This window comes from Chenopodium album, chromosome 9, assembly GCF_948465745.1.
Source record: "Chenopodium album chromosome 9, dcCheAlbu1.1, whole genome shotgun sequence".
Taxonomy (NCBI): Eukaryota; Viridiplantae; Streptophyta; class Magnoliopsida; order Caryophyllales; family Amaranthaceae; genus Chenopodium; species Chenopodium album.
This window is the reverse complement of record NC_137842.1, coordinates 1,455,805-1,468,289: the sequence shown is the minus strand read 5'-3', so window position 1 is coordinate 1,468,289 and position 12,485 is coordinate 1,455,805. Positions and strand designations below refer to the sequence as shown.

Genomic DNA, 12,485 nt, shown 5'->3' with positions numbered 1-12,485 from the left:
TTTGCCATTTGTCAATTCTTTTTTGCCATTTCGCCACATCACTTTAAATTTTTTGCCACGTCACTTTTGCAATTGTATTATTGTATCTAAATAATGTGCTTGATTTACACCATATAATAATGATCAATCAAATATTGATTCTAAATTTAAAGAAAGAGAAGGTGTTACTTGCAAACCAATAGACTAGCCATTATTAGTATTTAGTTTGGTCACAATTGAGAAGATGAATAATTAAAATGTTTTTAAATTGCTTTGATCCATTTAATTTGTAAAATATGTAACCGATATGTATTCAATATATTTATCCCTATAAATTAACTATCTAAGGAAATGATATACTAAACGGTCTAAACCTCTTGGAGAAACATTTTACTAGGCCAGTATTGAGCTACTTAAGTATTTGTTTACTCTACTTACCTTGGAATGCAATGTATATATTTTGCATACTTAACTCATATTTTTACACTTTTAATAAATCACCCCGAATTAATTATGGGCTATATATGTTTTAAGCAATAAGTAGCATTTTGGTTCGATGATTGTGTATTTTGTAAGAATTGCTATATTTTAATATGTGATTCCATTGTTTGATTTTCTTTATAGTTCACTCAAAGCTCTCAAAGTTAGTGCGTGTAAAATTTTGTATTATTCACTACTTATGCTCGGTGGTTGAATATTGGTTTGATGATTCATTTGTGCATCCAATTTGAAAACAATACTACATTTTTTAAAAAAGGATATCATGCATGTAATTATTTGTCACGTACGTAATTGAATATGAAGAAGATAAACAAGCCCGGGCCGGGTCACTAACTAGTTCTTATATGTAAATAGAGTATAACTTCCCTTTAAATAGAGTTGTGGATTCGTGGTACTTATTACTTAATGTTACCAGCGACGCTAACTTAAACTAAAAAATGTTGATCTGGTGACATTATTGTAAATAAGTTAATAACTTTTATCAAATGCAAGTCCCGCAAAGGCACAAATGTTAATTATTTACGAAAATATCAACATGATTGTAATATTCCATTGATTTATTTATCGAAATGCACTTGATATCGACTATTGTTTATCTCGAAGATTAATCGGGACTACCTCTGGAAAAAGTAGGGTGCCAAAGAAACAAACAACGCGCCAAAAAAACATCACATAGTTAGTTCCTCTTCGATCGACAAAAACTCCGACCACCATTGAAATGGAGGAGAGGAGAGAGACAGTGAGACGAGCAGAGAAGTTGGTTGAGGAACACATGAGTGCCAACGATGCTTCCCATGATGCTGCTCACGTCTTTCGAGTTCGCGACTTGTCTCTTTCTCTTGCTGCTCAAGAAGGCCTCTCAGCTTCACCAGATTCCATGTTTGTTGTAAAAAAAGCCATCTTTTTCTCTTTCTTTTTTGCAATTTCATTTTTGTTTGATTAAATTTTTTCAATTGAACAATTTGAGGGTTTTATGACTAGTCAATTTTAAGTAGTAATTTGAATGTGATTAGACCTATTTTCTCTTAATTATTTAGGGAAATTCCGAATTTATCTTCTTGTTAATTTAACAATAAGTTGCTAATCAAGTGTAAATATGTGACCTTTTGATATCATAGTTATCGATTTATTATGAAAATGCAATGTTGACATGTTGTTGTACATAGTGTGAAGTTGTGTGACCTACATTTAATGAGTAGTTGAGTTTATTGTGCCATTTGGTTCAATTTTTCTGGGTTAATATAGAATATTACCTCGTAAAGGCTCATAATTTAGCTTATGTGTTGACAATGTTATTCCCTGTTATTGTCGGTTCACTTTAAAAAGGTCTCAACTTTCGATAACTTAAAATGGTCCTAACTTTCGAGTAGTTTAGAATAATCCCAACTTTGAGCGGTTTACTTTAAAAGTGCTTTCTTCATTGGTGGTATTGTTAGTTTAAACTTATAGAGTATCATTATAAGACCTTTTTAGGGTAAGAATAGTCATATTGTTGCCTTTTCCATCGAGGAATACGATTGATTAAAATCAATCATGCCAGCAATGAGAGAATAGCCTTCTTTTTTTGTTCTTTGAACATTTGGTTGTTTTGTAAGTCAACTAAACACTCCCTAGTTATGACTTATATTAGTGTGCAAATATTGACTTGGGTTTGTGGCTTGGTTCCAATGAGTTGTGTGTTAATCGAAGGATACAAATTAATACTGAATAAGTATCACCTCAAAGCGCGTAAGGTGGATTTCCCTTTACTAATATAACAGTTGCTTGCACATAATGATTGCTGTATGCAAGTGTCTAAAAATGTGTATTTATTGTTACAATGTTACCTTTATTAAAAATAAACACTTTGTAATCTGTTGGAGACTTTTACCATAGTAAATTGCAATAGCATGCTTAAATTGGTACTTGAAAGAGATAAAGGACTATGTGATGTGTAGAATAAAGGCTAGCAGATAGTATTAGTATATCTTAGCATTTGTGAAGTATGTCATACTCAGCGACTTTTTTTTCCTCTATGCTTTTAGGTGGAACTTGCTGCACTGTTACATGATATAGGTAATCCTAGTTTCTTGCATCTTGGAAGTAAAGTTTTTAAGTAAAAAGTTTGAATTGAAAGAATCAGAGCACATAACGTATGAATATTACCAAAGTTGATGTGGTAATATGGTTTTTACCAATACTGATTGTTTATTTCTTTGGCTGACCGATTTGCAGGGGACTACAAGTACGCTAGGTCAGTTATTCAGTCTTTAATTCTTAGCCTGATTGTTTTCGAGTTTTGTTTCAAAAGTTTGTTTATTTGACTATCAAGTCTAGCGTACTAAAGTCTATACATTGATTGAGCTTTATCTAATAAAACCTATATGTGCAAGCCTAACTTCTGTTTCAATCAAGCTTGACAAAAGTATGGCTACGTTCTTCTGTTTTGCAACCATTAGTATTTGCTAATGAGCTATGGATACCTTTGGAGCTTAAAATGAAATCCGCTAGAATGGTTGAATATCAGGTTTAGGCATGCCTCTGCTTTCCAGTAGGACTTTCCTTTGTCACACTCCTCTCTATGGCTCTATATATGTTAATACTATACGCATTTTTACATGAATTTACCCCCTGGTTTTGTGGACTTAATACCATGGCCCTTGGTTATTCCTTGGAGAGGAGGTTTAGCAGTCAAGCTTCGTCAATTATCAATGCACTGCTAAGAAACTTGTATCTTATACTCTAAGACACAGACTTCTACTGCTTTCTTTTTTATAGTAGAAATGTCCTCTTCTGTGCCCCTGACAATTTTCTCTGTATGATTTTTTCCCCCTTGGTCATATGTTGGCCTTTGGAATGCAGAGATCCTGCCGAGGAAAATCTAGTTGAGCAATTTCTTGAGAAGGAAGGCATAGAGGAGAACAAGAAGATGAAGATAGTGGATATTATAAAAAGAATGGGTTTGTTCTCCTGCTGTCCAGCATCTACTTGTAGAAAATGTTGCACTTAGGCTCTATTAAGAGAAATTTTGCACTTTGACATACCTACACCAGCATTATTATCTTAGATAGTATATTATTACTGAAGCTCACCTTATGAATATGGTTGTTGCATACATACCCATAGTACCTTAGGGATGCTGTATACTTCACTCTGAGCTGATCTTCTCCTCTTTCACTTAAAAGTGCTCTTGAGACTTTGAGGATTTAGAGATTGTAACTCTTAATAAATAATCCATGCTCTCGTTGTTTATTGTTGAGACTTGAGAATGTAGACTGGGTTTTCCCTCATTGACAGGTTCTATTCCTTCATTGTCGTTTTTAACCATATAACTTGATGTATTTGCTTTTAATTTATAATCCCCTTGATTTTCCACTCAATCATTGTTTTTGACCCCATAATCCATGCCAGTAGACAATTATACTCAATTCGATTCCGCCAGTGACTTTTCTCATTCCTTCTTTCCTCTTGAAAAAACAAGGATTTCTTATTAGCGCTTGCATAGATAATATAAGGCAGATGGTGGATTATTTAAGTAACTGGACCATTATTCAGATTTGTATTATGGTAAATTGTTGATCTTTGCAGGTTTCAAAGAGGAGCTTGCAGGAATTTCAGATCAGGAATGCTCTCTGGAATTCGGGGTGGTACAAGATGCAGATCGTCTAGATGCTATTGGGGCTATTGGTACTTTCTTAATTCATTGTTCTAACATCAGTACCTTAAACAATTTCATATGTGTAAGAAGCTCCTGATGTAAACCTTTAGTAGGGGAAGCTTGAATGCAACTTAGTTAGCTTCATATTGATTGGATGGTTTATTTGGTTGCCTGAAGTATATAACACCCAGAAGTGTTGCCAATTTTTCCAACTCTACTACTCATTTTCTGTTTGACACTCTGAATTCAGTTTGCTTGATCGCAAAATGGTTATTAAAACCTATGCAAATGGCTGAAGAAAACATGCTTATTTACATAGTACTGTTCATTATGATGATTTGTAGAACACGTCATCTTTCGCTCCAAGATAAAATCATACTCTATCAATAACCGCCCTTCCTTCCCTAACTCAACTATCCGTTCTCTCAAGAATAAGGAAAAAAGGAATAAGGGCCATTCAGAAAAGGCTGTCAAATCAATGAAGATTATTACTGATTTCTTAATTGAACAAGGTTTTGTCTTTTGGAACAGTGATCAGATGATCATGTAACACTTGCCCAATACCTTCAACTTGATCTTAATATGGTTATGATGATTAGGCTTGCATTAAGAATGTGGACAAACCTTAATTTTTTCCCCTTTACTTTCAGGTATTGCTCGTTGCTTCACCTTTGGGGGAAGTAGGAACAGGGTGCTTCATGATCCTGCCATTAAGCCACGCTCTTCAATATCAAAAGAAGAGTACATGAACAAAAATCAGCAGACTACTGTGAATCATTTCCATGAGAAGCTTTTGAAACTGAAGGATTTGATGAAAACACAGGTACGAATGAGATTAGCTTACTAAATGTGGCTTCAAAACTTCAGACTGCATCTTTTCCTACTATAAATTTGGATTTTATTCATTGTCGTCTATTTGTTCATTCATTCAGTTTATGAATGATCCTTTCCTTTTCCGTGTTTTTAATTCTAAATTGAGAATACAGCCATTAGCGCTGTTACTTACCAAATGTGTCTGATCTTTGTACTGTGCCTGCATTATCATTCCACTTGTTTGTCTTAGTAGTTTCTTTAATGTCAATTTGAAGATTTATTTTTATCAATATAAATTTTTCCTACATGTATATGGTTTAGGCTGGGCGGACGAGGGCAGAGAAAAGGCACAAGTTTATGGAAGAATACCTAGAAGAGTTCTACCTAGAATGGAATGGGAGGGCTTGAATAGACGGTACCAATATTGGGACTTGTAAGTTGTAACAGAATATCATGAATTCATGATGTATAATTTTCGTGTTTATTAGCATGCTGTTATAATGAAGCGTGAATGTGTGATTGTGTTGAAATAGATGCATCAAGTAAACTACCTTCAACTTCATGCTTATTCTTCTGTTTATTGAGCAGGTGACACAGCCTGGTTTTCTGATTTAGGCTTTTATTTTCTTGGTTTTATCACATCTCATAGAAAAGTAAGGAGGAAATTAATAAATCATTCAAGTTTTGAACCAGATTGTCATTCCTTCCAATATGGGAAAAGGGGCCATGGTTATGAGTATGACTTATAATCTTGAATCTAGTAAACGAATCGCCGTGAGACTAAAACAGGGTCATATACATGCTCCTGACTAGAAGTCTAGAAGCCTTGAAGGGGTCATTTACTGATTTGAGTGTATTTAGAAATTGTCATATTCTCTCATAGTTTCACGATGGGCCTGGCTTGGATTCAGGGCATCTGAACCTTACTACTCATAACCAACTTACGCTTTTATGGGTAAAGCTAATACCCATAAACAACTTACTCTTTCGATCCTTTATTACTTGCCTCATTTTAATTACTAAGGTGTCCAATTCATTTGTCCGATTTCTTTTTAAATTTTTTCTTCCCTACACAATATTCTTTCGAGTTGGGCTCCACGTTTACCCACCCATATTTTTTCTCCTTACTTCTTCACCTGCATAGAATCATGCGTAAATGGCTATGGGCAAGTAAACAGGGATGGCGGGAGTATAATTTATATGAGTTGGTACCAAGCTCATTCATAAATAACATGTGGGCAATTAATGTACGTACTATGTAACTAAGCTAATACCTTTTCATGATCCAGATTCCTTATTTGGGGGTGGGTGCAGTAGATGTAGCCATGTTCATGTATATGAGATTAATTTTACAGACCAAATGGCCTGAGAAATTGACTTTACCATCATTTCAAGGGTATGGGTTATATCTAATCTGACTTTCCTGAACCTAGTCATTCGTCAGGGCGGCACCCATCTCTCATTGGTTAAATCTTAAATGTTTATGACTCAGTTTTTTTTCCAATTGTTTGGAGATGGTCCTCCCCTTTGTGGCAGTAATTAATCCTGTGCTATCCACTGCAGTTAAACAACTGCAATGAATAGCATACTTGTGAGCATAGATTTAGCTGTGTTAGGAAGCCAATAGCTAGCATAGGAGAAGCTATTCGACTTAACTCCAACGTAATCACTTGAATTTTACGGCCTATCAAGATGCATTAGTTATTGATTTTGTTGCTTTGTTAGTACTCAATAAACTTAGTGATGGAGTATAAAACATATTCCTGGTTGATGGTTGAGGCTCAGGAATATATTTTATACTCTATCAATTGGGTTATGTTATTTGGCCGATGAGTCAAAACTTTACTAATAATTGTTTGGTTTAGAAGTGTTTATAGATAGCGTTTGGAGGTTGAAATTGTTTAACTAATTTATCAACAAGTTTCACTGAAGTTTAATTTCTTTTTACTTTTAACAACTAACTATCTCCTCTTTCACTCCATCCCTTATCAATGACTCTTGCCCTTATTGATTGTCGTAACTCGTAAATTGCACACTTGCCTTTTCAAATAAACTTTTTGCTTTTATCTTTTCCCTTTCCCCTAAAGTACACATTTGATACTTCCTCCGCCCATATTTGTGAGATATAAAATATGGAAAATTCCTTTGTTGCACATGATTGTGGGCGGAGGGAGTATAAAAAAATGTGTGATCTCTTTCTATGTACTATCGTACTCATATTTTGTACTAATGACTTATTGACATGTATGCAAACTAATACGGAGCAGAGGTAGTACCTAGACTGCAAATTACGACAATCACGAAACCTCACAATTGGTGTAACGACTACTTATGTCCTACAAAATAGAGCCTCAGTAGACCCTTAAGTAGTTAAGGAGGACTAATGACCAGAAATAGAACTTCTTCATATTCTTAAATTTTATGCCATGGTACATGGATGGCTGTCCTATAAATTAGCTGACTTTACCTATCTAAAATTAACATGGGTGAGACGCCGAGACAACGATGCAGTTAACCTGGTTGCTATGATACTTGGAGCATCCATAGGCCATTGATAGAGGTTACCTTTTCTAAACTATATGCACTCTTCCTTTACTCTTTGATCTTTCACAACGGATAGAAAGAAAATGTAACAATTAAGGTATATAAATGATGATAAGATCGAGAGTAAAGGTAGTACTCCTTACGATCTGGTCATATTTCTGTTTTAGTACGTCCTAAAATAATATGTCACTTTCTAAATTTAGTAGGTGTATAATTAAAGATAGAGTTACGGAGTATAAGAATTTCAAAGAATGAAAACATTGGTAATGTGATGATGTAAAATTGTACTTTAGCTAAATTCTTTGAAAATGACACTGTGATAAAGGGAAACACATTATATTATTTTGTATAGAAGAGGAAAACCATAAACATATTATTCTGAATGCTTCATTCAAAATTTTAATATCAAAACCTATGATTATTGACATACCTAAATGCACACTGTTGAAGACAATCTTTCACCCTAAGAATGTATGTTCTGTTACTTCTGTATGTCTTCTCAAATTACTCTAAATCATATTGTATTCTTTTACAAATCCAATCACAAAAAAATAGCTAAAACAGAAAACATTACACACAACCCTGTCAAACTTAACACTTCTAGTATCTAACCCTGAGGAACTTATGCAGCTTAGCTTCATCGCGCCTGATGAGATTTACTTGTAGTCCATGTTTCATGTACATAGTCAGCGCGAGCTTTGGTTCAACAGGGTGATTTTCCACCACCTTTACGTGATATCGGTATAGAATTGAGGCTGCAGCAAACTTCATTTGGTAATAAGCAAAGTCCTTGCCTAAACATAGTCTAGGTCCACCATTAAAAGCTGTAAACTTGTATGCAGACTCACTCATGAACCGTCCATCTCTAAGCCACCTCTCCGGCTTGTACTCCCTGCAGTCCTTACCCCAGATAGCCTCCATTCTTCCCATCGAGTAGATAGCGTATATTACCTTGGTTCCTTTCTTTAGCACTGTCCCATCTGGGAAGACGTCGTCTTCAACAACCTGTACATTCATCAAGTATGTAGAATTTTAGTTAATGTTTGTAGAGAACCAACGTAGGAGCTGTCCTTCTCTTATCTTCCTTATTAATTCTTCTTATCATTCTGTCAGAAATCAATGATGTTTTTTTTTTTTTTTTCCTTTGACAATTTGATGATTTGACGTTTGATCTAGTGGTATTATCTGAAGCCAAGTTTATGGTATATTGTTACAGCATAGGTTGTTGGTGGGGTTGTGAAGTTCTAGATGATATATACAGTTGATGACTCATTTGCTTCGGTTTCAATTTGATTGTCATGTATGAGTCAAGTCAGATTTTGGTCTATTGACAATTACTAGTGTATTATGAATTTATGATAAAATGAATCAATCAATTGTAATCATACAAATATCCTAGTCGGTTCAAGTCATAACCGATTTACCTAATTGTGGATTAAGGTCTGTCTATTTCGGGTTGGGTCAGTTTTGCTAAGTCAAGCTCTAGATATGAACGGCTTGACACTTAGAAACTAGTAGATGGCCGGGCTCCATGCTGAAGGTTTGTCTAATGAATTTCGCGCATAAGTGCATGCTTAGGGGGTATTAAGGCTGATAAGACATCAAATTATCTTTGGTTTTCTGGCACTTGATTCATTGATTGAGTGCTAAATTGACAGTTTAAGATGCCTTATTCTGGAACTTTTTTCATGAACATAAAAAAATGGTGTAAACAATTGTTTAAAAAGAAAGAAAGAAAGGAAACAGAGTATTTTACCTCCTTATGATCAACTGGCACTGAAGGGTACAACCTCAGGGCATCTGAGATAGCGGCGTGTAGATAATCCATCTTCTTAATCTCCTCTGGACGGAAACTGACTGGACCTCTAGTTCCGGCATTGTCAGTGACTTCCCTTTCGCGTATGATTCTGCCTATCTCAGCTAGAATGTTCTTCTCGATCTCTGGGTGCTGGTCGATAAGCCAGAAAAACCAGCTGAGTGCCACAGATGAGGTATCTCTTCCTGCAAGGATGAAGTTTACACAAATATCTCTTAAAAACTTGTCAGAAAATGGCTGACCCTTTTCATCCTTTAACCTCATAAACACAGTCAGTAAATCAGATCTCTCCTTGCTGTTGTCATCTTGCAAGGAAAGCTCCTTCTTTCGCGTTCTGATAACTTCATCAGCAAATTTGTTTACTCCTGTGATTGATTCTTTCAGCTCTTTCTCTGGTCCAAGGTTAAGGTACCTCATTGTTTGCCATACACAGGTTGGAGTGACAAATCGAAGAACTGTGGCTTCAGTAGCTTTCTCGAATGCACGAGCAAATGGTATTTCAGGGAGTCCTAGGCTTAAACATCCAGGATCAACCCCGAAAGCTATCATGCAGACATTATCAAATGTCATTCTTAAGAGAACATCTTGTAAGTCAATAGGCAGAGAATTTTTCTGTGACTCCTCTAGGACAGGTATTAGCCTCTTATGGACTAACTCGAACAAGGACTCAGCAGTCAGTTGTCGAAACCTTGCTGAGTGAAACTCAATGCTCGCCGTCTTCCTTTGCTTGGACCAAGTCTCATTATCCGCGTTAAAGATCCCATCCCCAAGAAGGTCCTTCAGAGTGTTTCGAAAATACCCTCCCTTAGGAAAGTTAGAGAACTTTGCCTTCAGAAGGTGCTCCAAGTTTCTAGGATCCGATGTCACCACACACTGGAGGTTACTGAACCAGGGTCCCTTGAAGTGGAACGTCCCGTTCTGACGATTAGTAATCTCAGTAAGCCACTCATACAAGTTTTGCCTAAGTCCGAAAATCAAGGAAGGCAACATACCTACAAATGGCCATACTGGCATACCATGATACTTCCTTTGCCTTAAAGAATGTATCACTATAAAGACCGCGATAGCAAGGAAGATCTCTAGTATTTGAACATCATGTAATGAAAAGACTCGCCGTGAAATGGCTCCCCCTCCTCCTTCTCCTCCTCTTCCGATCATGATGTCAGAGGCGAAAGGAAAAAACGAGTAAGGGGAAGAAGTCATGTTGTTGAAGTGCTGCTTAATCATGAAGTTAGAATGAGAAGAAGTATGTATGTAATAGTTGTATGAAAGTAAGAATAGCATGAGTTATATGAGAAGGTGTGCATGTATTTGTTGGCGTGCTTATGTTTATATAGTGGTTTTGATTTGGTGAGCTGAAATGAGAAGCAGAGGAAATGAGAGAAAAGAGGTTACCAGAAATAGTAAAAGCTGTGGGTCTGTTTTCTTGAAACAAGAACTTTTTATTCAGAGTTTTTGAGTCTTAAAATTCTTATCTTTCAAGAGGGAAAATAATCAAGTAAATCAAAGGTTTAAATGTATTGATTTTGAAGTGTCAAATATAAGTATTGGAAAGAAAAATTATGGAGGATGAGAAGTGGGTGTAACGGTTAACCTAAGTGTAACAGTTAAGTGCTGATTTTGTATTCCCGGAATTTTCTTGCTCTTTCCGTAGTGTACAAGTATAGAATCTATAAGATAGGATTATTAATATAGGATTAGTTACTCGATAGGTCTTGTGCGCGATGATGAATTGCTTAGAACAGACTTAATCAATAATCATACATTATTACCATGTCATGTCATATTAAGGAGTCGATCGTTTATGAAGTGACTTTTATGTGATTAAGGATGATTAAAGTTGTCAAGCATAGGGTGTGTAAACATCCCATTATACACAACCCTTCTTTGTAGAGGGCCTAAATTGAAAGAGTTACCCACCAAAGTCTTAACATGCCGAGATCAACAACAATTTCAAAGGTAAGGAATAAGGGTATGAATGTTCTTCGATCTTATAATTTTTAATTGTTAATATATACAAGTACTTACTTTTGCGATCCACCCCTATATACACTTGCTTGAAACTTATAAAAATACCCAAGCCTAAGGGCCTGTTCACATTTACTGAACTGAACTGATTGAAGCTGAACTGAACTGAATAATGAGAGAAGGAAATTAGGAGCTGAACTGAACTGAACTGATTGGAGCTAAACTAAATTGAAATTAAGCTGAAGTGAACAGACATTAAATACTCCGTACATTATAAAGGTATATATAATTCTCAATCTGATCAATTTTTTTTAAGTTCACTTTATATTCATATCAATCTTTATCTTAATTTACCATCAGAGTGGGTTCCTGAGTTCAAACCACCCCTTAACTTGATAGCTAATTTTATTGTACAAGTATTAAATACTGATTAAACATGTTCCCTGCTTAAACCGATACCCGCAACAATAGTGATTAGCCTAGGCAAATTGTTCAATAACAAGAATTAAAAAAGATTAATAAATACGAAGTAATTTGATAAGATGAAGAATAAAGTTGATCCTGCAAATTAAATGAAGAAATGAACGCAGGATATATGAAAAGTGCCACTAAATAATAGATATACAACAACAACTACCTTGATTAATTATAGTTTTATCAAACCTTTTACCATACTTTTGTAGTACTATAATATGAGTTGGTGCTTACTTGATTTTATATTTGTAACTTAAAGCTCTTATCTTTTTAATTGTTTTTTGTTCCATGTAAATATTCAATTTGAAAAGAGACAAACTTTGATCAAATTTTATTTTAATATGCAAATTTTAGATGTTGTAATAGCTTGTTATAACTTATTAACTTTTAACTATACACACTTAAAGATATTAATTACTCCCTCCTAAACAACACAATTAAAGATAATAAGGTATAGTCTAATGCAACAAGAGCATGTTTCAAGCGACTGATCGACTTCTTTTAAAGCTAAAGATAGATCCCAAGAGCTTATTGTATGTGTGTAAGAGTTGAATTGGTTTATTAGCTCAATGAAATAATTTAGTTCGATATAAGGTCATATGTTAAATAAGGAAAGAAAAAAAAAAAAAAAAAAAAAAAAAAAAAAAAAAAAATTTCGCCCATGCTCATCAAGTCCTTTGTTTTTCGTGAAGTATGTTGATAGCATGGAAATCGGTAACTAATTAATACAAACTACAACTCCATGTGTAATTT

The 12,485-nt window shown here is 35.0% G+C and overlaps 2 protein-coding genes across 3 annotated transcripts; one reads left to right on the top strand and one right to left on the bottom strand.

The window, feature by feature from the left end:
* Positions 1-1,088: 1,088 nt before the first annotated feature.
* LOC145559339 (uncharacterized) lies at positions 1,089-5,566 on the top strand. Of its 2 annotated transcripts, XM_081620761.1 has the most exons (7): positions 1,089-1,366; positions 2,505-2,535; positions 2,695-2,713; positions 3,322-3,419; positions 4,048-4,146; positions 4,768-4,940; positions 5,252-5,566. In XM_081620761.1, the coding sequence occupies exons 1-7, from the start codon at positions 1,199-1,201 to the stop codon at positions 5,336-5,338; spliced, it is 675 nt and encodes a 224-aa protein (XP_081476887.1). In that variant the 5' UTR covers positions 1,089-1,198; the 3' UTR covers positions 5,339-5,566. The 2 variants fall into 2 exon arrangements, with proteins under 2 accessions (XP_081476887.1, XP_081476888.1); XM_081620762.1 differs by lacking the exons at positions 2,505-2,535; positions 2,695-2,713 and having other exon boundaries at positions 1,126-1,366.
* Positions 5,567-7,794: 2,228 nt separating this feature from the next.
* Positions 7,795-10,615, bottom strand: LOC145559338 (cytochrome P450 86B1-like). The gene is made up of 2 exons (XM_081620760.1): positions 9,231-10,615; positions 7,795-8,479 (listed from the first exon to the last, which is right to left on the bottom strand). Exons 1-2 carry the CDS (start codon positions 10,572-10,574, stop codon positions 8,075-8,077), a joined length of 1,749 nt encoding a protein of 582 aa, XP_081476886.1. The 5' UTR covers positions 10,575-10,615; the 3' UTR covers positions 7,795-8,074.
* Positions 10,616-12,485: the final 1,870 nt, after the last annotated feature.